Below are 25,723 nucleotides of genomic sequence, written 5' to 3' on the forward strand. Positions count from 1 at the left end.
GGAAATACCCACAATTCTTGAACTCAGAGGTCTTCAGTGTTTTTCAGGCCAAGGACCCGGAAACTGATGGAGAGATTAAGTAGGGACCCCCCTACCTACTGTATGTGTTCTCTATTAAACTAGTGCTATTAATAAATATACATTATTATTAGCAATTTATATTCAAAAGTAAGCTTTTTAAATAATACCCAGGTTCAAATATTATTATTTTTATTTCAATCTAACCCTTCTGTACACAGTAGGCCCTGCACCTATCTCTAATTACACACTGTACACACAATTATTTTATTAATTAAGTTATATATATTTAATTATTTTCATTTAACTTATTTTTTAACTTTAAAACATAGCTAAATACGAACATACTAAAATATGTTGGATTTTTGTTAATGTGTATTTAAAGAAATTTAAATTTGTGGGGCAAAATAAAATATATATATAAAAATGTGCATAGATGAAATACACACAATTAGCTGTTATCTGATAACTTTATTATCAAGTTAAAAAAAGACAATGAATTACAATATTTACAGAATATCCAGAGATAAATGGAATAAAATTGTAAACAATCATTCTAGGCAACATCACAACCCACCATCAGGTAATCAGATTTATATGGGAGAAAGGCAAGAAGGAGAGATTCTAGTGTCAAACTATGGAGACAACAGTCTGAAAAGAGAAATGCGTCGGAAACAAACTAAACATATATACAAGTATCCAGTGTGTCGTCAGCAGGGGGCGTTACTTTGGGTAAAACTGGGAATATCACAGTCTATAGCGACTGCACACAGTGAGGGATTCATAGTCATTTTCTAACAAAATGATCACAGAACAACAAACTAATTTGGGTTGACAGCTTCGTCTTTCCAGAGCGTCGCAATTCACCTCGCTGGGTTTTCAGACTGGGCAACAAGCTGCCTTTACAAAGCTTATTTCTACAACAACGGTTTTACTTTCCAGGAACTACACCCGCAGCTGGACCTGCAGAACAGAAATAGGGCTTTGAGATTCAGCACCGACTCACCGACTGGTTTTGAAAGCAGCTGAGAAGCTGGAGGACCGCTACGTACTGTTGAGTGGGTCAAATGTGGGCGGGTGCACTAGGACTAAGTGAGCTAATGCCCTTACTGGTCATAGAGAAAAGATACTGGAGTGTCACGGTTTGGATTGTATGTGGTAGATCTCAAAGGACTGTAGGCCGCTGCAGATGTCGGCCAAGCGGTTTAGACAAAAGCTCCCAAAGGAACAACGGTTATCTTCCTTCATCTTCACAATAAAAGCCCCCAGCCATTAGTTAGTGGAGAACTGCATACATTTCCTTTATGCTCAATATTGTACAACCACACTGCGCTTCCTATCTGCTCATTCCCATTACAGTACAAAAAAAAAAGGGATATTTTTCATCGTAACCAGACAACAGCGTAAAAATGTTGGATTGGGGTCGCAAACACCCCAAAGGGTTAGCTATAATCCTTTTTTTTTCTTTTTTATGTAATTTCTTTTTTAAAAAAATGAGAACACCTAAAGGAAAAAAAAAGAGGGGGGTTAAATAATCCGTTCTGAAACACCACAGTTCAAACACTTAACGAGTAGTTTTGTTTTCTATACATGGCTGCAGACGTGTAGTTCAGCGGGGCTCCACCCACAGAACTCCACAGAATCCTAACGGTCCAGAAACAGATTTGCCATTTCCCCTCAATAGTTCAGTGACGATTACAGCAGCAAACACAGCAGGCGTGGGAAATATCTCGACGCAAGGGACACAGTTACATTACACGTGTTCCTCTACGAATTTTTAATCTCGGAGCCACTTTAATTCACATTGCTTGATAGTTTTATCGGAATTGGACACAAATTTTTAGACTTCATTGCTATTCTCATAAGGCTTTAGGGCGTTCAAGCAGCAACTTCCAGCAAATACAATCTCTGCCTTTTTTTTTTTTTGTCTACATCAACGACAACATAACAAAAAAAATAAAATAAAATAAAAAATCAAACAAGTTATGACAGATGTGTCCACACAGAATGAGAATTGAAACGGGTATTTAAACTAGGGGATTTGACACCTTTAAAAAAGTCCCAGTGTCACATACAGTATATATTCTATATATGTGGAAACGAATGGTTTAAGGGCGTCTGATCTGGTTACACTTGTCTTTTCAACATGGCATCAGCCGTACATTTCATCTCTGAATCTAATTATCTCAATACAAGCCTCCAGTTATGATACTGTTGCACTGGTACCATTAATTTCCACTGGATCAGCTCGGCAGCAAAGATCTGAGACGCAGAAACCTTGAAATAAATATCAATATGGCTAAAAACTACTTCGGGGCAATGAGAGGAGAATATCCTTTTGGTAATCTGGTTAAATCAATGCTTTAAGCCTCAAAATCCTTGTAATAGGCGCTAAACCACATTTTACTGTACTGGTGCTTAATTGGCAATATTGTAATGAAAACAAATTAATTTTATCTCATCCTAATTGATCAGAGACTTTCCAATTTGCCACCAAGGCACACATCAGAATAAGTCCAATAGATTTGTATCTTTGGAGCGGGAACATTTTTAAGGCACTTGTGCACCGGTTCGAAAACGTATGTAGCAGACCCGCGGCCTGAACGTGGTACGGTGTGATTCGGATGTAATGTAGAGCCAGACCACCATCCATCTCTGTGGGGTTCAAGCCACATACACTAGGCATCCCTCAAAGAACGTGGCTGGAGGATGCGTCTGAAAATGTCTGCTGGAAAAGGGGGCAGGCACTTCAAAAATAATACCTGGTGAAAAAGGTATGAGGACTTTTGAAAGCTAGAAAGCTCATGATGCTGTGGTGTAAGTTAAGTGCTAACCTCTTTGTCAGCCATTTTTTTTTTTTTTTGAAGAAAGAGTTGCCTCTCGCCGTTGTCAAACCTAAAACACACCCGTCGCTGCCATTACATTGCAAATCTCACGAGAATTCACCCAATTCACCAAGGCAAGTATTCCAACAAACCCATCTTACAAATTTCACCCTGAAAAGACAAGTGTAAACCACTGGTCGAGACGCCACTACAGTTAAAACCTCTTCTATGCGAATCTTGAACGGGTACAGTCATGACACATGAAACACATCTCTGTTGTCTATATTGATCTGCTGAGTTCAGAGGGTAACTATAAACTATATGTAATCTCACAGGGAGAGGGGGAGCTTGAGACTAATCCCATTATTTCCACGATTTCATCACTGAAATTACTGGACAATAAAAACAACACAGTTAAAATGGACAGGGTGCCGAAGGCTGAAGGCTTATACGTAGTATAATATTACGGGACTTAAATTATAGCAATTTGCTACAAAACACTGGGGCAAGTACTTCTACAAATGGAGAAAACGTGGGTTTTTGGGTTTGTTTGTTAATTTTTTCTTTACTAAAATAGATAAGGTGCGACTCTTCCTCGAGGAATACTTCCACACATTTAACGCAAGGCTAAGATGAGGGGAGAAAAAAAACTGTCTCGAATTTCAACGAGAAATAAGAAACGGTAGCTCTACAGAGGGCCATGATTATAAATGCTTTCATACCTTTTTCTTTTCTTCTTTTTAGGCAAGTACAGTACCCATATTTTGGATGAGCTGGGAGGAGTGTAAAAGGTGCTTAAAATAATAAAATGCTAAATTTAGTTAATTGTTTTGGACAACATTCTTTATATATAGCTTAGTTTTTATCTAGGTGGGATCTTTCACTGTAGATTTGACCAGAATGTCAGCAATAAAGAGTTCTGTTCACTATTGGTTACCAATATATTAAGATCTGTCCTAGGGGACCGCCCATTTAAAGAGCTCAGCCGTTTTATGCAGCACAACCTAATACTTATATATGTAACACCTAAAATCTAATAATGCACCAACTCATAAAAAGTCACTTTAAGTTTCAACCTTTCCGTTTCCTTTGACATCTTATTTTCTGATCCCACCCAGCGCTGATTCAACCCAATGTTATCGTTTTTTTTTCTAGCACAGTAACCCGAAGAGGCCACGGTCAGTTCAACCAAGCTGTTGATCCTTTTTGGTGTCGAGCGTTTCTTTGTCTTCCGCGTACTGGCTTTGACTTGTCAGAGAAAGATCAGCGGGGTGCCCGTCCTCCGTTCCGTTGGTGGACGGGTCCAGTTTTGTGTCTGGGAACGCCGAGGAGGCGGTGGAAGATGGAGCTGAGGCCTCTATTGCTGAAGCGGCGCTGGTGTCCCGTCGACTGTTGTTAACCATCCTGAAAGGAAGGACACGATCAAAGATGAAAACTAATTATTATACATATTACAACAGAGCCTACAGATATAGACTGATGAACTGGTTTCAGAATGCCAGGTCCAAAGGTTTCCCAGCAGAACATTAAATTGTCACAAGATGGTCAAAGTTATTAACTTCTTTTGACGGTGGTTTTAATGTTGCGTATTTCCACTGTTTTGATAATTCACTATACTTTGCCCACTATTGAAGATGAGTGATGCAGAACAGCCAAGTGTTGAAAATTGCATGCTAGGCCATAGGTCTACAACAGGGGGGACCCCTAGGGGGTCCGCCGTGGTACTGCAGGGTGAGGGTGACGTCACAAAATCTTTGGTTGATTAGACATTTTATATATATATATATATATATATATATTTATATATATATTATATTTTTATATATATATTTTATTTTTTGCCCCACAATTTTAAATGTCTTTAAATACACATTAACAAAAATCCAACATAGTTTAGTATGTTAGTATTTAGCTATGTTTAAAGTTAAAACAGTCAAGAAAATAATTATAGGTATACATAAAATTGACAGATAAAGAAAATAATTGACAGATACAGTTTAATCGTAAATATAGCCAAATGTTTTGTTATTAGGGGAACCTGACAGTCAGTGTGTAATATGCAACCTGTGTATTAATTGTATAGCTTACTTTTGAATGCAAAATGATGATAATAATGTATATTTATAAATAGCACTAGTATTATATAGAACACATACAGTAGGTATGGGGGTCCCTACTTAATCTCTCCATCAGTTTGGGGGTCCTTGGCCTGAAAAACATTGAAGACCCCTGTACTAGGTAATTATAATCTTATACATGAAGCAGTTGAATTAAAAGCAGCAGAAATGTGACCATGAGCAGAGGAAGAGACGTAAAAAAAAAACACTCACATGCCATGTCGAAGGACGTGCCGCTCCCATTCAAAGCTGTTGGTAAAGCAGCGGCCGCAGAACTCACAGGGAAGACGCTTCTCTACACTGCTCGGCCCAGAACTGTTGCTGCTGCTGCTGGGAGATGCAAGGACCTCTGGGAAATGGAGTTCAAATAATTGGTCGGTCTGAGAATGTAGTAATTTCACGGCTGCTCATATCCTATTTGCCAGAATGTTTGCCAGAAAAAAAAATCCTCCACTTTAATCCACCTCTGCAGATCTGGGCACAAAGATGATCTGGATGTTTTCCACATTATTCTGGAATAGATTATTATTTTTTTTGACTTTGATTTATAAAAAATATAAACAAAAATACCAATGTGCTGAAAATGATCTTTTTTTTCTGAAAACAAATATGACTTACATAATTATACTATTAGGCTAACAATAGACTAAAAGAATAAAATAGGATAACAAATTCAGATTCACAACTTCTTCTTGACGATCCTAATTATATATCATATTATAAATCATATTTATTTGTCTTAAAAAAGACACAGGAGACATTGTGTTTCTTATCCGAAATAAATAAATAAAGGATTTTGAGCTGGTGGTGATTCACGCCGTGGTTTTCTGTCAGCATTTGGATTCGACTGGCCGGGTCAGGAAGTGGCTCAACAGTGTGATGTAAAGGGAAGGATTTGAGCATTTTCATATGTTTTTGTCTTCTACACCCAGAAACCCAGACAGCTATTGACCATCAGGATTAGTCACGTTATGACTGGTATCTGCCTTTTCTCTGAAAACAAATACGGCCACTGTAACACTTCAAGTTGATTTTAAAGCTCCCAACTGCTGTTTATTTGTTAAAATAATCTCAAATGATATGTTTATATTGCTCATGAACTGACTTATTTGATAGGGACACCTAGTAGTTACCTTGCAGGGGGGGCTTCTCTTCCTCCACTGCTTTGACTTCTTCCTCCTCCTCCTCCTCTTCCACCTCTTCTTCTTCTTCTTCCTCCTCCCCCACGTCCTCCTCCTCCTCCTTGATGTTGTCGTCCATCTCTTCATCATCCATGTCTCTCTGGTCCTCCCCTATGTTCTCTATAATTTCCATCCTTTCGTCGTCATCCTCCTCCTCCTCCTCCTCTTCTTCCTCATCCTCCAGAGCTTCTTTTCCGTCTGCTACCATCTCCATAATTTCTCTCGCCTCGTCCTCCTCGGCGCTGCTCCCTCGCTCCTTGATCATCTGCAGCTGGTCCAGATTGACCCGGCCCATCAGCTCAAAGTTCCTGATAACCTGATCACAAACAGGAGGGACTTTTCAGTTTCAGCATAAGGCACTTTCTTTTTTTTTTTTTTTAATTTTTCTCTCTGCAGCAGTATAAACTCTGCAGCTCCTTGCTTTCTTTGTCATTTTTGAAAGTGAACTGCAACTTTAAAGTCAATACATATTAATGTCTATGAATCTATTTCACCGAAGAAGCTCAAGAATTCAAAAACTTTTATAAATTCTGAGTCCGGCTTAAGTCCACAAACTTTATTGTTGTCTATTTGCAATTGATTCTTGATGTACACCACCAGGTTATTCTGATTTATATTCATTCATCCTAACACAAATAGCACTATATTACAAAGGCTCAAAAATGGCTTTTGGGATAACAGTGACTAGGTTCTTTTAAAAATCTTTTGAAGGTGAAACCCTGCTTTAGTAAACACTTCTCATTTTCTCTTACTCATAATGTTATCAGCCATAAGATCGACCTGATTTGCAAGAATAGAGTTATGCAAGAGACCTTTTCAGCATTAGATGGACTAGAATGATCTGAAACAGGAATAATCTAAGACAAAATCAGCTCATTTCTTATGCATCTGGGCACAGATAATCTCAAGGCCTTTGAGTAACATCCTCCTCCCATTCTCCCTGAAGACTCAGAACTGCAGCCTCCAAAAATCTCTATCTACTCATCCAACTATTATTATATTCCAGCTATCCAGATTCTGTTTAGTAACACGTCTACCATGGATATGAACTTTTATTTTACAGGACTGAAACATATAACTACAGTGGTGTGAAAAAGTGTTGCCCCCCCTTCTTTGATTTCTTGTTTTTTGCATGTTTGTCACAGTTAAATGTTTCAGATCGTTTCAGATCATCACACAAATTTTAAATATTAGTCAAAGATTTTTAAGTTTTTATGTTAAGGTTATTTAAATTAAATTAAATTTAAATGAAGGTTGTTACTATTGAAACCCACATGGCCTTGAGTAAAAAAGTGATTGCTCCCTCAACCTAATAACTTGTTGGGCCAACCTTAGCATCAACAACTGGAATCAAGCATTTGCGATAACTTGCATTGAGTCTTTTACGGCACTAAGGAGGAGTTTTGGCCCACTCATCTTTGCAGAATTGTTGTAATTCAGCCACGTTGGAGGGTTTTCCAGCATAAACCACCTTTTTAAGTTCATGCCAAAGCACCTCAATATGATTCAGGTCAGGACTTTGACTACGCCACTCCAAAGTCTTCATTTTGGTTTTCTTCAGTCATTCAGAGGTAGTCAGACTTGGTGGTGTGTTGTGGATCACTGCTCTGCTGTAAAACCCAAATTCTCATCAGCTGAGGTCACAAACAGATGGCTGGACATTCTACTTCAGGATCTATTTGTAGACAGCAGAATTCCTGGTTCCATTTATCAAAGCTAGTCTTCCAGGTCCTGAAGCAGCAAAACAGCTCCAGACCATGACACTACCACCACCATAGTTTACTCTAGGTATGATGTTCTTTTTCTGAAATGCTGTGTTACTTTTACACCAGAAGTAATGGGACAAACAACTTCTAAAAAGTTCAACTTTTGTCTTGTCAGTCCACAGAGTATTTTCCCAAAAGTCTAGGGCATCATTAAGATGTTTTCTGGTAAAACTGAGACAAGCCTTTATGTTCTTTTGCTCAATAGTGGTTTTTGTCTTGGAACTCTGCCATCCAGACTATTTTTGCCTGGTCTCTTTCTTATGGTGGAGTCATGAACTCTGACCTTAACTGAGGCAAGTCTGAAGTTCTTTGAATGCTGTTGTGAGGTCTTTTGTGACCTCTTGGATGAGTTGTCGCTGCACTTTTTGGGTAATTTTGGTCGGCCGGCCACTCTTGGGAAGGTTCACCACTGTTCCATGTTTTTGTCATTTGCAGATAATGGCCCTCACTGTGGTTTGCTGGAGTCCCAAAGCTTTAGAAATGGCTTTATAACCTTTTCCAGACTGATAGATCTCAAGTAGGTTAGATTTTTTTCCCTTTAATAATAAAAACGTTAATTTAATAACTGCATTTAATGTTTCTTGTGTTATCTTTGTCTCATATTTAGATTTGTTTGATGATCATAAACATTTAAGTGTGACAAACGTGCAAAAAATAAGAAATAAATCAAATACTCACACCACTGTACTATATATAATCCACAAAACAAATAATAATCAATGTGTAGTAATGCTTTATCTCTGCAACTACTTCATATGCATTTTTTCTACCTCATCCACACAGGAAAGTACCAAAACACTGCCCAGCATACAAGCTTATTTCACTTTTGATGTTTTAGATTCATCACCACTCCCAAAATCTCAAAATATTAGGTACATCTCATAACCAACAGAATTACAGCTGAATCTAATAGATACAGCTGAAATGGAAAAATACCATGACTGTAAAAATATATGGCTGTGAAGAATCTCAAATTAAAGATTTCCTGTTGCTTCTTTTAACTGCTCCAGAAATTCTTAATCCCTCCTTTGACCTGCTGTATACCAGATTCTTCACAATAGTTCCTCCCTCACACTAACTGCAGGGTTTCCAGGCTCCTTTTTTCATTCCCAAGATCCACAGCTGGAGGTTAAGCCAGCATGCATTGCTTATAAATAGGCATTTAGTCGTGTAAAATAAAATAAAAAAAATCATCTCGCATCATCTCAACAATTATTGCCATTAAGTGAGGCTGAGAGGCAAAAACCTTTTCGTCTCCTGGATGTGGTTAGAATATGCCGAAGCTGATACGTGTGCACCTACTCATCTTATTCCAATTTATCATTCAGTAGCGGTTTCACTATTACATTATCTCCTGCTTTATCTGTCCATATTCAGCATCAAGTTTCCATTTGTGTCAGTGTGCCAGTGTCAGTGCTTACTTTTAAAATGGTATTTCTTCATCCTCCTGAGACCCCCCGTCCCCATATGTTAAGTTTTAGGTTCCTTTGCAGCTTATTCTACTTCATTTAAACCCATTGTCCTCATAAGTGGACACTTTAGTCTGCTATCTAGTGGTAGCAAAGGTTAAAACGGGGACGCTGGGATGTCATTGCTTGCAATTCTGTCTTTACACAGCCTTGTTCAGCTCTTGTTCAGACTTTATTATACATATAAATAATGAAATAATCCCAGTGTCCACATATGAGGACACCGTGTTTTTCAGAAACTACTACTTCCTGTTCAAAGATGATGCTTAGTTTTTAATAAGTCTTGGGTCCTACTGATCCCAAATACCTTGGAGAAATTAAAAATGCATAACAAATAATAGGGTGGGTCTTGGGAGGTTAAACTTGGCTTTATAACTAATTGTTATCAGAATTTATAATTTATCTTTATGTATGTATTAAGTTTGAAATATAATGCCACACACACACACAATGAATAAAATATTTTCTCATAATATCATTAAAACTCATGAGACTATGACTCTTACTGTTTCAGTATGCAGACATAACTTTATTTTTTCCCCCTTATAGGTGAGATTTTGCATGCTACATATTTTCACTGGAGCCAAAACCTAGACACTATTGATTTTTTTTTCATCTCAGTTCAACTCTTAAGGACTTTGATGGCCAAAGATGAAAAACATAACACAACCTGCCAGTTGATACACATTAATTAAAATTCTGTACTGGTTGTTAGCTTGAAAGTATCTCATCTGCTAAATAACACCGCAACCCCTGGCGGCCATATTCTTCTGGCTTCTTGAATTAAGATTGTTAAAAAGATTAGTTAGGCGTATCAGTTTAAATTTAGCCACTCAAATCTTCATCATACGTGGACTCCAACTGACCTTGTGCTCAAGGCGTAGATGCTCCTCCAGCTGGCTCCGTCGACTGCTGTCATAATAGCAGAGCTGGCACTGGTAGGGCTTGATCTCAGCGTGCTTCTGCAGGTGCAGCTGCAGGGCCTGGTCACTGGAGCATGTGAACGTGCATTTGTGGCAACGGAACACCAGGCCCTGGAGGTGGCGCGACAGCTTGGAGCGGCTGACCTCCAGCGGAGCCACGCGCTCCTCTGGTGGAGGAAGTGGAGAGCGGATTATTATTAGGTTGGAGGAAGGGAAGAGGAAGAAGCATAGAGGAGGGGAGAAGAACAGCATGCGTCAACAATGGGAAGAATGGGGGAAGATATCGGATGACATCTGTCTCTCTCTCTCTCACACACACACACACACACACACACACACACACACACACACACACACACACACACACACACACACACACACACCACACACACAAAGAAAAAATGGTTTTGCCATTTTTTCACCTATTCAGTTTAAAATCTAGATCATAGGTCTTCAACAGGGGGTCTGCAACCCCTAGGGGGTCCACAGAGGTACTGCTGGAGGGTCGGAAAATCTTTGGTTGATTAGACATTTATTTTTAATATATATATTTTTAATTTTCCCCCACGATTTTACCCCACAAATATAAATCTGTTTAAATATACATTAACAAAAATCCAACATATTTTTGTTTGTTAGTATTTACCTATGTTCAGAGTCAGTGGTAGTGATGGGTGGCAGGGCCTACTGTGTACAGGATAAATGTATATTTATAGAAAGCGCTAGTTTTATTATAAAACCCATATAGTAGGTAGGGGGCCCCTACTTAATCTCTCCATCAGTTTTTGGGGTCCTTGGCTTGAAAAACGTTGAAGACCCCTGATCTAGATAACTGGAGACAGTCTCGGATTAAACTAACCAAACCCTCAAAAAACAAGTTACATTCACTTCTGTTGGTTTTTAAGTGTTACATTTCGCTTTCAGTTCTCATTAATGTTCTCATATAGAGTGAGCAATTCATTATTTAAACACTGGCAATTTAAGCGACTTAAAAGTGCACCTCTTTGATTACAAGTTAATTTCAAGAGTCCATTTATTCAGAAGTGTTTCCAATCAGTGTAATGAGACTCAGGTGGCGTTCAGTGCTCCGTTTTGTTTGAGAAAAATCATGGATTTGTCACAGTCTGATCTTTATAACACATGTTCGTGGACGTGTACGATGGCACAGACAAACAGGCTTTCCGAGGAGCTCAGTGAGGGAGTTGTTGTTGTTGCTGTTCAGGCTGGAAACAGTTACAACACCATCTTTAAAGAGTTTGGAATCCACAGATCCACAGTGAGACAGATTGGGAACAAATGGAGGAGATTTAAGATCATTCAACAACAAAGATCACTCCAAAAGAAAGACGCTTAATAGTCTAGCTAATGTTAATGGTCATGTATCCAACATCGGGAGAAGACTGCATGGCAAAGGCAAAGCTGCTCTCCAAAAAACATGTTTTTTGTCCTTCAGCAGTTTGCTAAACATCATGTGGACAAGCTAGAAGACTACTGGGAAAATGTTTTGTGGACGGATGAGACCAAAGTAGAACTGTTTGGTTTAAATGAGAGGCTCATGCTCTGAGATGAAAAAACACTGCATTCCAGCATCAGAACCTCATCCAGTCCATGGAACATGGGGGTGGTAATGTCCTTGTTTGGGCCTGTTTTGTTACATCTGGGCCAGGACGGCTTGCCATCATTGGCAGCCAATGAATTCTGAATTAAACCAACAAATTCTGAAAGAAAATGTCGGGACATCATAAGAGAAAGTGGGTCACGCACCAAGACGACAACGCCAAGCACACAAGTCGCAGACAAGAATGATTGAAGAAGAACAAATTTAATGTTTTGAAATGGCCAAGTTATGACGCCTCTCATTTAAACCAAACTATTCTCCTTTGGTCTCATCTGTTCACAAAATTTTTTTTTCCACCGACGGTTTTCTGGCTGGTCCACATGATGTTTAGCAAACTGCAGACAGTAAGAAAGGTTCTTTTTCTCCTCCGTTTGTGGATTCCAAACTCTTAAATGATAGTTTCGTAACATTTTCCAGCCTGATGAGCAACAACAGCTCTTTCTCCGAGCTTCTCAGAATGCTTCTTTGTCAGTTTCATCACACATTTCGACAAACATTTGTCGCAAAGACCAGACTGGGACAAATCCTTCATTTTGTTGTAGACGTAAGAAGGCACTGAACAATACCCGAGTCTCACAACACTTCACAGATGCGCAATATTGGTTAATTTTCATGAAAAGACTTATAAACAAGCAGAGCATGTTTTTAATTAGTCTGATTGGGTTCTCAACAGTTGTGACTCATCAGAGGATGGACACGAGTCTTCTGGTAAGTGAATGTTGTTAGCAGGGTAAAGGGGAGGGGCCTATGTGGATCAGGCTTGTTCCAGTGCATCCCGCACATACTTGATCTAGGATCTAGGGAATTTGAGGTCGGGTCAACACTTTTTAATGATGCATATATGCTGTTCGACTTGCTCGTGTTTGAATAAAAACTTGCTTACTCCATATGACAACACACTGATACTGAAAACTGAAAAATAAAACTTAAAGCCAACGCAGAGGCAGAGAATTCATCTGACATGACTTGTTGTTTGAGTGTTTTTGAATGTTCTCATGTATTGTACATGTATGACGGACGTATATCTGTGTCGTCAGGGGACCATACCATGGCTTGTCAGTCACTCTGAACAATATTCACTGAATATGTTAAATGCTTTAACAGGCTGGCCGGTGACTTCATTCAGTCTTGAAATCAGCAGGGGTTTGCTAGGCAGACAGTCAAGTCTCAAGGCCATGAAAAAGTAGCAGTTCCCCCGATTTCTCCCCCCACCCCTCCCCCATTTGTAAGCTTTTCACCACACAGACATGACGTTCTCAAAATGCTGAACTAGTTTAGTTTACTATGTGCCTGGTGAAGCGCACCTCTGTGCAGAACAATGTGGTCAATCATATTGCTCTTGTGTTTGGTGTGGTAGAGGCAGAGAGGGCAGCGCAGGTCTTTAGGAAGGTCCTCGGGTGCATTGTTGTTGTGACCTGCCTCCACATGCATGGTGAACGTATTCCTGAGGCAGATTTACAGACAGAAAGATCAATGAACGATCCGGGTTAGTTAAGTGTTTCTAGAGCTTGTACACATGTGAATAGTACTTGCAATGCGTAGCATTTTATAGCAATAAACAGTTATACAATATATTTACATAATTAGTACACTTCCCCCCCCCCCCCATATACAACACGTAGCAGAGTACAATACGTGTTGGGCAGTTTTCTGTTTACCCCTCCCCCGCCGTTTCTTACTTGTAGCAGGTGAAAAAGGAGCAGTCTTTGCACTTGAAGAGCTTCTTGCCACCGTGGCGGTCCCTGTAGTGCCGGCGCAGACTCTGCATGTACCCAGAGCTGAACTCGCAGAACTCGCACTTGAGGACAGTATCCGGACGATTGTCAACCAGGGTTGAGCCACCGGGCGTCGAGCCGGAAGACATTTGACCGCGGGAGGCCAGCTGGTAGTGGCTGAGCTGCTGACGGACGTCGGCCGGTTCCAGGTATGACGGATCTGAGAGAGGGGAGGAACATTCGGGAGTGAACCCATGAACGCTTTGACCCCTAAAAACAAGACGTTTCAAGAGGGTGATGTAACGTTGGCAAAGAGCATCAGGCCGAACCCGCTTTTTGAGGATTTTCTATTTTAAGCAACAATAAATTTTGCATCTAACTCAGGCATTTTTTTTTTTTTATAAATGGTTGTAGGTCAAATTAAGGCTGTTCTCCCTTTGAAATATTATTAGTCCAAGCATAGATCCAAGTCACTTCAACCGAAACACACATTTATGTTCTCTTAAAATATACGCTAGTTTTTTCATCCCACAGGAATCATCCACTTCAGTGCACAGTGAATTTGTGAAGCTGCTAACACTTTTCCACAGTTAAATGTACTTTTATCCGGATTTGTATGCTTTGAGATATCTGGTTACAAAAATAAAAGACATACAGCTCATAAAAACAAGACTTTTTGTAACTAACACCAGGTCCTTTTGCAATTCTTCATAACAGGGATTTCCCAAGATATTGAAAATATTCTGCAGAAATTCTGCACCACGTTGACATGATTGAATTACATGATTTCTTCAGATTTGTTATCTCCCATCAAGACGTGCTATTGAATTTGGATGTGGGGCCTTGTCAGGCTGGAATAAACCATTGCAAGAATGTCGAAGTATGTCGTAAATGGAAGCACATCATCAACAGCAATATTCAAACAGGCTGGGACATGAAAAAGACGGCAGCCGATGCCGATGACCGGTTGGTGTTAAGGTGCCCAAAGTGAGCCAAGAAAAAATTCTCCAAACCATTACACCACCACCACCAGCTGCCAGGAATGTTGACACGAGGCATGTTGGGTCCATGGACTCACGCTGTTGATTCTTACTCAACCATCTGCAGCCTCAGCAGAAATACAGATTCTTCTGACCCTGGTCAGAAGAATGTTTGTCCAGTCTTCAAATGTCCAGTTTTTTTGAGTCTGTGCCCACTACAGCCCTCAGATTTCTTTTCTTGGCTGACAGTAATGGAACCCATTGTGGTTTTCTGCCATAGTCGCCCATCTGCCAAAAGACTGGATGCGTTGTGTAGCTGGAGATGCTTTTGTGCTCTCCACAGTTACTGTAGCTTTTCTCTCTAAAATCCAGACAGCGTGACCAGTCTCCTTTGACCTCTCATCAACAAGGTTGCTTTTCTTTCATCATTTTGACTGAACTCTAAATACCAAATCCATGAAACCAATCTAGCACATAGGTCTTCAACAGGGGGAGGGGGTCTGTGGAGGTACTGCAGGAGGCGTTGAAGACCCCTGATCACAACACAGTTTAAAGTCACTAAAATGACATTTACCACCAATTCAGATGTTGGATGAGGACATTAACTGAAGCCCCTGAATGTCTCTGCAGGATTTCACTATTGCAAAACTGCCAAACACCTAGCTGGTTGGATAGATGCACGAATAAAGCAGGCATATTAGTGTTCCAAATAAATAAAATAAATGATAGTATGGGCAGTACATTTTACCTTTAATATTTAAAGGCCGACACGTGATGGCACAGGTTCCTTACGTTTCTACGGGAGAAATATTCAACTGTGCCCGTCTCCAACGCAAAAGTGTAGCCAATGGTCATCTTTTACTCCCTTCCTCTTTCCTTCCTCATTCCCTTTTTTGAGAGTCTATAATATCAGCAAGCGAGCTCATATTCTCGTCCTACTTTGAGCCTCCGACACATCAATAAATAAACTGCTGTGACACTAATAGAATATCTACCCATGTGAAAAATGCATCGTTCAGCACTGCGAGGGGGGGGGGAGAAAATAAAAAAAATACAACAACTTTTCTTTTAAACTTCAGAAAATTCTTCAGATCCAATTTCTGACTTTTGCACAAGGGGCGGAGGAATTCATACGAATCAAACAAATGCCACAGATGATTTATTCTTTAATATCCTCTCTGCGCTGTGGAGATTCGTGTATGTAGATCAGATGGATGGGGAGCAATTTCTGCGGGTTTGATGGAGACGTGTCAAAACTGGCGTCACTGAGGGTGGGAAATACGAGCGTGAGAAGTTGAAGAAGTAGAGGGAGAGAATACTAATAATAACAAAGCCAACGTGCTGGTGCGAAAGAATTGGTTTAGCCGCTGGCGTTTAGGCAAAATGCAGCTGAGGCTTTTTATGCATTTGACAAAATTACATTTTGGCCTCATGATGGTGCTATATGAAAAATCTGGGTATCACAAAAGTCATTTGAGATCCACTCTCTGAGAACCAAGAGTGTGCGCTAATATCATGGCAATTCATCCATCGGTTGCTGAGATCTGGATCAAAGTGACAGGTTGTGAATGTGAACCCATTTCAGGAGATCTGAGTAAATATCAGCGCTAATAAGAGGCAATCAAACGGAATTTATTTGCAAAAACACCGTCTCTCTCTCCGTCCGTATTTCAGATGAAGGTAGCGGTAGCTAGTGTGGTAGCAGGGCAGAGAGACATCCAATATGTCAGCTCTGCTCTTTCTCAATGCTCCACTTGTCCTGGTAGGGCACAGATGACAGTGGTGGATGGTGCATCGAGGAATGCTTCCCCGCTCCAGCTCCAGGGAAGGTTCCACAGCTCCAGCAGCAAGGTGACAGCTGCTGCCAAGAACAGCGCGCATGCTAAAGCAGCCGCCGCAAAGCCACTAAAACGCCTAAAACATGGCACCTCATCAAGGAGCTTACTGCTACACCAACCTACCGCGAGGGTACCTCTCTGACTCGACACATCTGAAGAAACGCATCTGTTCTGTGCGCACAAATCTGCCGTAGACTTCACTCATGTTCACACTAAATGTGGATTTTACAGCGAATCTTACATCTCATTTTAAGAGAACTGCATACGTGTGGGCTAAGTAAATATAAAAAATGCCATTCTTAAATATTAATGCATATTATTGTTGCATTAATAGATATCACAGCTTGTAAAAACCTTCTTTCTGCTTTTCATTTAGGACTCACTCTCCCTTCCAGATTACTTCGAGCTCTGTGGATTAGCCCTGTTCCAGTGCCTCCCACAGACAGACCATTTTGGTATCTAGTGTATCCGGAGGTCAGGTCAACACCTTGTGCCGCTGTTAAAGTTACTGTGTCAGGCTGCATTTTGCTGCTCCCATCAAGGAGTGTCATTGCTATGGCGTGGGGGTGTCTGGCCTGGTCTAGGTGGGTGGTGCGTTTAAGTAACAGGCGCATGAATGCTAGGTCTAAACATTTCCCAGCAGATGATTGCATTGCCACAAGATGGTCAATATTAAATCACTCCTTCTCCTGTCAGTGGTTTTAATGTTGTGGCTGATCGGTGCAAATCCTCATGGGATCTCAGTCTCAAAGCTGAGAAACAGTATTTGGTGGTTTCCTCTGTTTAACATAAATAATTTTATATTTTTGGGAAAAACTTACTTGTGAGTGTTGCCAATCAAATCAAAGTCTTAAATATATAAACTTTAACAACCATTATGCTAAAGTGAAGCTAACAATCTGACAGCTAAGGCTGCAAATGTAGTGTAACAACGTGAAACTGCCCTCTCATTTGACTCTCCCCTCAGTTAGAAGAGGATTTTCCAAAATGTGAAACCACGACTTTAATGCGTCACCACCATTCTCCTAAATCTGGCTTGGCCAGTTTATCATGTGATCTCATATCTACCAAAGAGATAATACAGATGATCTCATACCATCCGGGGCCAAGGGAGCCTGCTCTGTGTTGCTGGCCAGTCGGGACAGCCTGAGGGTGGCATGCGCCGCCTGGGTAGCAGCTCTGAGTTTGGGGAGCGTCAGGACCTCGCCGTGGTCTCTCAGGGAGTGCTCCTTCAGCCGGCTGATGGTCATAGAGGAGAAGGGGCACGACAAGCACTTGTATGTGTGCTGCTCACCTGAAGGATTATTAAGAGGCACACGTCAACAACTTGACTTTTACATGTGTACAAAAACATCACAAAATGACAGAAATACTGTAGTCAACGGTGCTCCTCGTGGTATTTGCATTTTTTTTTTAAATGTAATTTTAAAGTGTCACTGCAGTGTGTCTATTAAAATCTGTCTCTAGGTATGGAAATATTTCATTTTTGAAAATTTGGATTTGTTAGGGTAAAAGTATTTGAAAGAAGGAGCAACTTCACTGCATCACTACGTCGCCAAATTAAAATCTAATATATTGACAGAATTCTCCATTGATTTATGCCCTTGTTGTTTTGGTTTTGCTCTGATGTTTTCATTGCCCGCATGGGGGATTTATGGCATCATACTTCCTGTTTCTGTTAAATGTATTTGCTTAACGGCTTAATCCAAGGAACATCCTGGAGCCATTACACCCAAATCTGATCTGACTGTCTTTACCAGAAGTGCTTCAACAAAGAAAACACTTCCTCGTTGAACCATTCCTCGCAAGAGCGGCTCTCTCTTTCTGAGCAGCAGCGCTCCTGGATGCAGCGCATGCGTCATCTCAAAGTATCGCCACTTGATAAGATCTAAAGTTTTCCCAAAGCCTACATAATCTCCAAACTCATACTTTTCAAATGTAATTGCAACTAAGGTTGATTTATGCCATTGGTAAGGCATGTGAGAGCGCCCAACGGCTGGAGATTAAAAAAAAAAAAAAAAAAACGAGCTTGGCAGTTTTAAGTTTCACTTTGCTTGCTCAGGTGGAGTTTTATTTGCATATGCATCTTCATGTATTTGGATCACTCCTGTGTGGTTCATTCTGGAGAGTCTCTCTAAAGACTTTTATACCCAGCCACCTCACCGTGATCCTAACAGACAATATGTAACTTTTTAAATCTGAATTTTAATCTGTTTCCTTTAGAACAACGGAGCTGCTCCTCATGCAGGTCTACTGGTTGCATTGTGTTGGATTAGCTTAAAGCAAGCGCTGCATATTTATGTGGAAGGTGAGAAAAGCGGAAGGTTTGCTTTTTGGGCCAACAAAATACACGGTTAGTTGTGAGTACAGCTGTGACTTAAATGTGTGCATGTGTCCGTTTACCTGTGTGTGCCTTGTGCAGGTGGCTCTTCAAGCGGCTCACGTAGGCAGATTTAAAGGGGCAGAGCTTGCACTTGAAGGGCTTGTGGTGCCCGTGGTGAGACTGCATATGTCTGTCCAGACTGGCGATGAGACAAATATATAAAAGAAAAAAACACAAACACAAAAAAACAGAAGGGAGGATATGAGATAAGAGGATAAAAGAAGAAAAAAAATGATGAAATGAGGACAAAAGGATAGCAGATAAAGTGACAAGAATAGAGTACAGGAAGGAAAGAGACGGACAGAGGGAGAGATCTACAGCATCCACTTTGATGATTTCAACAGCGGGGTTTTTCAGGAGCATCTAAAGCGCTCGATTCTGTTTACCACACAAACAACAGCCGCACATTTCCAATGACTACCGAACAAGGAGCCGTGGGGTGAACTCATCTACCCACAATCCCCCAGCGGGAACGAGCGTGTGAGCGCCTGTGGGGACGGTAGCTGTGTTTTTAATGCCAGCCTCCTAGGTGGCATGGGAGTGCGGCTTCTTTCTGGGTCAGGGCACATACAGTACAGAGGGATTACACCTGGGAGCTCAGAGGAGATGAGGACTCTCTCTTTCCCGCTCACTCTGTGTCTCTGTGATGGATAAAACAAATCACACCGCCAAAATGTCCTGTCTCGCTGTTTGCTGTTTGTCTTGCTCTCCTAGGAGGCAGGGAATGTTAGAGAAGATTGGAGATTCAAAGGGATTGTGATAGGGTAAACAAAATAAGGTGTAAAAGTGCGCTCGGCGCAAAAAGCCTTCAACGTCCAGATGATTGGAAGAACAGCTGGTGTAAGACTGGTATGGGTTTATAAAGGTTTAACATGTACCGTTACCAAGGCTAAAATGTCGTACGGGTTCGCAAAAACCGTCGTTTTATCTCATTAATATCACACCCATTGTTTACTGCCAAACTGAGCAATATCTAGTATCTAGTATTCACATTGGAAGCATTCATATACTACAGGGACACAATTTGTTTGTCAGCGAGTGCACTCCATTCAGCACTGCTTCTGGGAATATTGCCATTTAGCCATTTCTTGTCATTTTTAATATCTGCAAGAGGGCAAATAAAACAAGAAAAAAAACCCAGCACAGTTGGATAAAGAGCTGACTGTCAACTTATTTTATCGGATTCTTAAAGGTGCGCACGAACCATACCAACATCGCGGACCTACAGCTGGCATATACATGGAGAAAACCCAGTCAAATAAATGAAATGTAAATACTGTACTTGGGCATTTGTTTGTTCACAAAAATGAGCCGATACGTGCAATATCTGAGAGTTGCGGAAGTACATCCACTTCGAGGATTACAAGTTAATTTCAAGGCCAAATTAGAGTCCATCTGTTCAGAAGTGTTTCCAATCAGTGTAATGAGACTCAGGTGTCGTTCAGAGCCTCGTTTTGTTTTAGAAAAAAAAAAAAATCAGGGATTGGTCACAGTCTGATATTTACAACACATGTTTGTGGAAGCGTGTCATGGCATGGACAAAGGAGCATTTTGAGAACCCCAGAAACAGAGTTAGAGGTTCGAGGCTGGAAACCGTGAATGAAGAGTGAACGAATTAGTCTGAGGGGTCACAAAGGAACCCAGGGCAATTTCTAAGCAACTAGAGGCATCTATCACACAGGCTAATGTCAGGATAACACTGAACAACTATGGTGGGCCTGGTTAATTTGTCACTGCTCTCTAAAAAGAACATGTCTGCAGTTTACTAAACATCATGGATCCTCGTTTGATCCTGATGTTGCATCTGGGCCAAGACAGCTTGCCGTTATTATCGATGGACCAATGAATTCTGAATTATACCAACAAATTCCAAAATAAAATGTCAGGACATCTGTCCGTGAGCTGAGTCTCAAGGAAAACTGGGTCAAGTAGAAAGACAACAAGCCCAAGAACACGAGTCGTTCTACAAAAGAATGGGTCAAGGAGAACGAAATTAACGTCAAGTATCGGCCAGGTCAAAGTCCTGATCTTAATCCAAATGGAACGTTATGGAAAGACCTGAGGTAAGCAGTTCACGTGAGGGAACCCTCCAATATCTCAGAGCTGAAGCAGTCATGTACTGAGGAAACTGCTAAAATTCCTCCAAGCCGCTGTAGACGACTGATCAGCAGTTACCGAAAAATGACTCAGACGCCATTATTGCCGTCCACGGAGGTCACACTAGATACTAAAAACAAGAGTTCGCTTACTTTTGCATCTCACAAATATATACTAATGTTTGTTTTTTTTTGAATAAATAAATAAATGGCCAAGCATGATATTTGTCTTTCATTTGATGGACTGGGTTCTCCTCATCTACTTTTAGGATATGTGTGAACACAGGCTGATGTTTAGAGTTCATGCAGAGATGTAGATAATTGTTAAGGGTGCAAAAAAATGTTTAAGCGCCAATGTACATCGTGCACCTGTGTGAAGAGAAATGAATCCTCATACCAGCAGGGGACAGTAGTTTGTGTTCATTAATCAAAAGAGCAACTTATGAATGCTCGTACACAGCTGGCCTCTCCGGTTTCACACCGATCGGTTTGGTCTACAGCTTATTCATTCTGGATGATCATGTCATCGTTTATGATATTTGTGTATTTGAATGTCCAGATTACATTAATAAGGGAAGAGCATCCTTTAAACACTTCAGAAACAACCAATCAGAGAGATGTCTCTAACAGGCTGGTGCTGCCAATTAAAAATGCTTAAGTGACTCATAAGTGGCCCACAGGGGCCTGACTAGTGACAACCATGTGGGACACGTAGCCAAGCCGGAGACACCGGTCAGCGGCCAGCATTTGGCTCAAACGCCTCAGAGGTCCCCTTCATTCGAAAATTAAGACATTTAAATTTATTCTGCTTTGAATTATAAAATGTGTCTCATATTGGTTTGCACGCATAAGCCTCACAGCAATGCAGTGATGTAAAATACGGGCATAATGAAAAGGGTGGGGGATTATAACAGGAACTTACCTCACTGAAAGGTAATGATTGGAACTAAACCGTCAGGATTATTCAATGTTCAGTGGAGAGGCCAACAGATAACATAACACGAGGCTAAATGTGTGTTTACTTTGGGCAAAGTTGCTCAACTTTCTCTAATCGTTTCCTTATAAAGTGCCAAATTACACAGAGGGGACTCTACTGTAAAAGCACTATTAGTTGTCAGTCAGAGGCCCTCCGACTCTCTTCTTACTTGTGTCTGAAGGGTGAGACAAACTGGCAGTACTGGCAGCTGTATTTGTCTTCTCTGCTGAACAGTGCCATGGCTGAGTGGCTCCTCTCATGGGACCTCAGTCCCTGCATGGACATGAAGACTCTGTCGCACTGGGCACACGGGTGACCCCCTGCCACTAACCGCTGTTTCAGTTCGTCCTCTGACGCCACAGCCCTGGCTGCAGCCACGAGGGCCGCTGCCCTTCCTTCGGCATCGTCCGTTTCTGGATCCAGCGTCTCCATGTCAACCCCGTCAGAAGCTGCGGAAAAGGTTGGGCCCATTGTTATAGCTGCAGGTCTCTCAAGGCATTCTGCGTCTGTGGCTTCATCTCCCTCCAGGTTGCCATTAGTTAGGCTCTCTGAAGGCAGGGTCAGGGGGACGTCGCTGACTTCCTGCTGCAAAACAAAGAGGACAAAATTCAGATGACCAGCAGCGCTTCGGGTGCCTGTTTGCTTTCTGTCAAAAACTTCCATTATGTGGGTGCAGAGCACGTTTTGTCACTCAGTCTTGCACTTGTAGCCCTTTTTAAATGCATTACATGCGCCACATCAACAGCAGCAACTGCAACTGTTAAACATCTGTCTGACACCTCTGGTTCTGCCGATGCTTTGTCACAGCAACAGTTAAGCCTTCCTTACAAACCGCTCTCAGTCTGACTCTGCTTCTCTTTCTCACTCTGTATAATTTTAACCCTGACCCGCAACTCTCTAGTCTCAGAGTACAGAGACACTGTTCTGAGTTGAGTTGACTGCCCTTTCCCAACAGAAGGCGACTGGAACATGTCCAGCCATTTTGAATCATCTAGCATGAAATATTATCCTCTAAATCTTTCCAATTTATAAGAATGAGAATGAATATAACAAAATTACCTCTTTCCAAAGTCAGTTACTAATTCCCACAGTTATAAAAAGCATTTATTAAAAGACTAACTGTCTGCATTAATTGGGCTACAACAGCAGCAACTGCAAAACAAAACCTCTGCATCCATTTCTACTTCCTTCGTCTGCTAGACAGCAGACTGGTTACTGCAGTCATCAAGTGTAGACAGACAACCACCATGACTTTCTTTATTGCCTTGAGGCAACTCATTCTTTCAGTGGAAGGACCTGACCCTGCACTTCATGCAACCATAAATAAGACGTGGCATCCACAGGCCCCAACCTTGCCGTCCAGTCCCTGAATGCACTGTCAGCCTGCTCTTCATCCGAGCACACGAGGAAACCAGCGCAGTTCTCAGTCCCGGAACTGTATATGTGATATTATGAAGAGGAGCGTTTGTTTGCATGCAGTTGACCCATTTACCCATAACGTATCAGCTTAAATACGCCAAGACATGCTGTGTGTCTGATAGAGGAACCGAGACTCCATTTAGGTGAGGTGTTGGATCCTTAGGCATGTTCCCTTCACTGGCAGTCTCACTGGAATACCAATGTTCGAATAGTTAACCGTCGCTGCCCTAAAAGTTACGGCTAAACACTCCAACCCCCCTCAACAGCAATAGGACAGCAATACATGTTTTATCTGGAGGAGTCTGACAGACTTTCTAACAAGAAGTCACTCTCTGCGATAAACAAAACGGGAAACAGAATGAACTGAGAACACTGCAGTGTAAGGAGGTCGCAGGTTAAGAAACAAATACCCTTTTACATTTTTTATATATTTACATATAGCACTTCAGAGCAACAGCTATGCAGCAGTTAAATGTTTTGGGGCTCATTACATATTTGACAGTTTTTTACATTTTACATTTAAAAACTGACCCAAAACATGAAGATTTTCATAGAGAATGCAATCGAACAAATGAAACAAAGATATTTTACATATCTGCGAACTGCAAACGTAAACGCACATCTAAGGTTAATTTCAAGGCCACATTAAAGTCTATTTGTACAGAAGTGTTTCCAGTCAGTCAGTGTAATGAGTCTCAGGTGTCGTTCAGTGCCCCATTTTGTTTAAAAAAAAATTCAGATTTTTCACAATCTGATATTCACAACACATGTTTGTGTAAATGCTTCCTGAGGACCTCAGAAAAAAAATGATGAGTCGTTACTCATCAGGCTGGAAAAGGTTTTAAATCCATTTCTAAGGAGCTTGGAATCCACAAATCTGCACAGTCAGACAAATCGTGAACAAATGTAGGAGTGGTCGACCAACAAAGATCACTCCAAAAGCCAGCAATAGTCTTAGGGGTCACAAAGGAACCCAGGGTACCTTCTAAGCAGCTATAGGCCTCTATCACATTGGCTAATGTTGATGTTAATGAGTTGATCTTCAAGATAACAGTGAACAAGGACAAAGCAACTGCTCTTCAAAAAGAACATTTCTGCCTGTCTGCCTGCAGTTTTCCAAACATCATGTGGATAAGTCAGGAGACGATTGGGGAAATGTTTTGTGGGCAGATGAGACCAAAGTCGAATTGTTTGGTTTAAATGAGAGGCTCATGTTTGGAGACAAAAAACACTGTATTCCCACACCAGAACCTCATTCTGTAACGTCCTTGTTTGGTCCCGTTTAGCTGCATCTGGGCCAGGACGTCTTGATGGACCAATGGCTTCTAAATTATAACAGAAAATTCTTCAAGACAATGTCAGGATATCTCTCTGTGAGCTGGTTCTTAAGAGAAACTGGGTCATGCAGAAAGACAGCGACCCCAAGCACACAGGTCGTTCAAAAAATGGTTCAAGAAGAGCTAAATTACTGTTAGGAATAGCCAAGTCAAAGTCCTGATTTTAATCCAAAGAAATGTTGTGGAAGGACCCGAGGCAAACAGTTCATCTGAGGGATCACCACCAACATGTCAGAACTGAAGCAATTCTGTACTGACTCGGCAAAAATTCCCCCAAACCACTGTTGACGACTCATTCAACATTTACTGTTTAGTTGCCATTTTCGCTTGTTTTGCAGTCCCACCAGATACTGAAAACAAGAGTTGGCATACTTTTGCAACTTACTGATAAGCAAATTTAATAATAAATAAGCGCACAAGCATAATGTTTCTTCTACATTTGTTTGGATTGGTTCTCTTTGTCTACTTTCAAGCCAAACAAATTTTGTGACAGTGTTTATAATACCACACATGCTTGATTTTGTAGGTGCCCAACACAAAGGGATAGTTTAACATTTTCATAAAGGTTACTTTATGAAAATTTTATGAAAACTTTAAGCTTTTTTAGCTTTAAGATAAGACAACTAGCACCAGGTTAGTTTAACTTAGCTTAAGTAGAAACATTCTGACATAAAAGGAAGTGTTTCCATGAATGTAAATCTAATCCTTTAATACTATCTGCACATAAACGAATATATATTTTTTATTGTGCTTTAACAATAAATCTTTGTTTATTATTTTTTTTATTTTATTATTATAATTGGGTTCCTATCAAATGACTTCCAACACAACTGAAATGGCAGAAGTGTAGCAATAAATCCAACTTCACTTACTTTGACATGTCCCTCTTTGACTTCTCCGTACTGAACGTGTTTCCTAAGGTGGTTGCAGATTGCTCTAAGCGTTGGGTGTATCTCCACACAGAATTTACACCGGAATCCAATGGGAACATTATTTTCAAGGCTTTCCTGATCAAAAAGAAAAAGAAAATCTGCTTAAAACACACTGGGTAGGACGCTGAAG

General features: G+C 40.8%; 1 protein-coding gene across 4 annotated transcripts in view; it reads right to left on the bottom strand.

Moving 5' to 3' along the window:
• Positions 1 to 469: 469 nt before the first annotated feature.
• znf462 (zinc finger protein 462) overlaps positions 470 to 25,723 on the bottom strand; it is a 55,956-nt gene continuing 30,702 nt past the window's right edge. For 3 of the 4 annotated variants that reach the window (XM_047569072.1, XM_047569073.1, XM_047569074.1), the window contains exons 4-13: positions 25,534 to 25,668; positions 22,075 to 22,490; positions 18,854 to 18,972; positions 17,547 to 17,744; positions 13,597 to 13,852; positions 13,222 to 13,361; positions 10,243 to 10,466; positions 6,094 to 6,457; positions 5,174 to 5,309; positions 470 to 4,247 (exon numbers count right to left, since the gene is read on the bottom strand). In XM_047569072.1, the coding sequence (XP_047425028.1) occupies positions 4,028 to 4,247; positions 5,174 to 5,309; positions 6,094 to 6,457; positions 10,243 to 10,466; positions 13,222 to 13,361; positions 13,597 to 13,852; positions 17,547 to 17,744; positions 18,854 to 18,972; positions 22,075 to 22,490; positions 25,534 to 25,668 (2,208 nt within the window). In that variant the 3' untranslated portion in view covers positions 470 to 4,027. The remainder of the gene's footprint in view (positions 4,248 to 5,173; positions 5,310 to 6,093; positions 6,458 to 10,242; positions 10,467 to 13,221; positions 13,362 to 13,596; positions 13,853 to 17,546; positions 17,745 to 18,853; positions 18,973 to 22,074; positions 22,491 to 25,533; positions 25,669 to 25,723) is intronic. The other variant, XM_047569075.1, reaches the window with a different exon arrangement.

The sequence above is a fragment of the Mugil cephalus genome, chromosome 19, assembly GCF_022458985.1.
Source record: "Mugil cephalus isolate CIBA_MC_2020 chromosome 19, CIBA_Mcephalus_1.1, whole genome shotgun sequence".
NCBI lineage: Eukaryota > Metazoa > Chordata > Actinopteri > Mugiliformes > Mugilidae > Mugil > Mugil cephalus.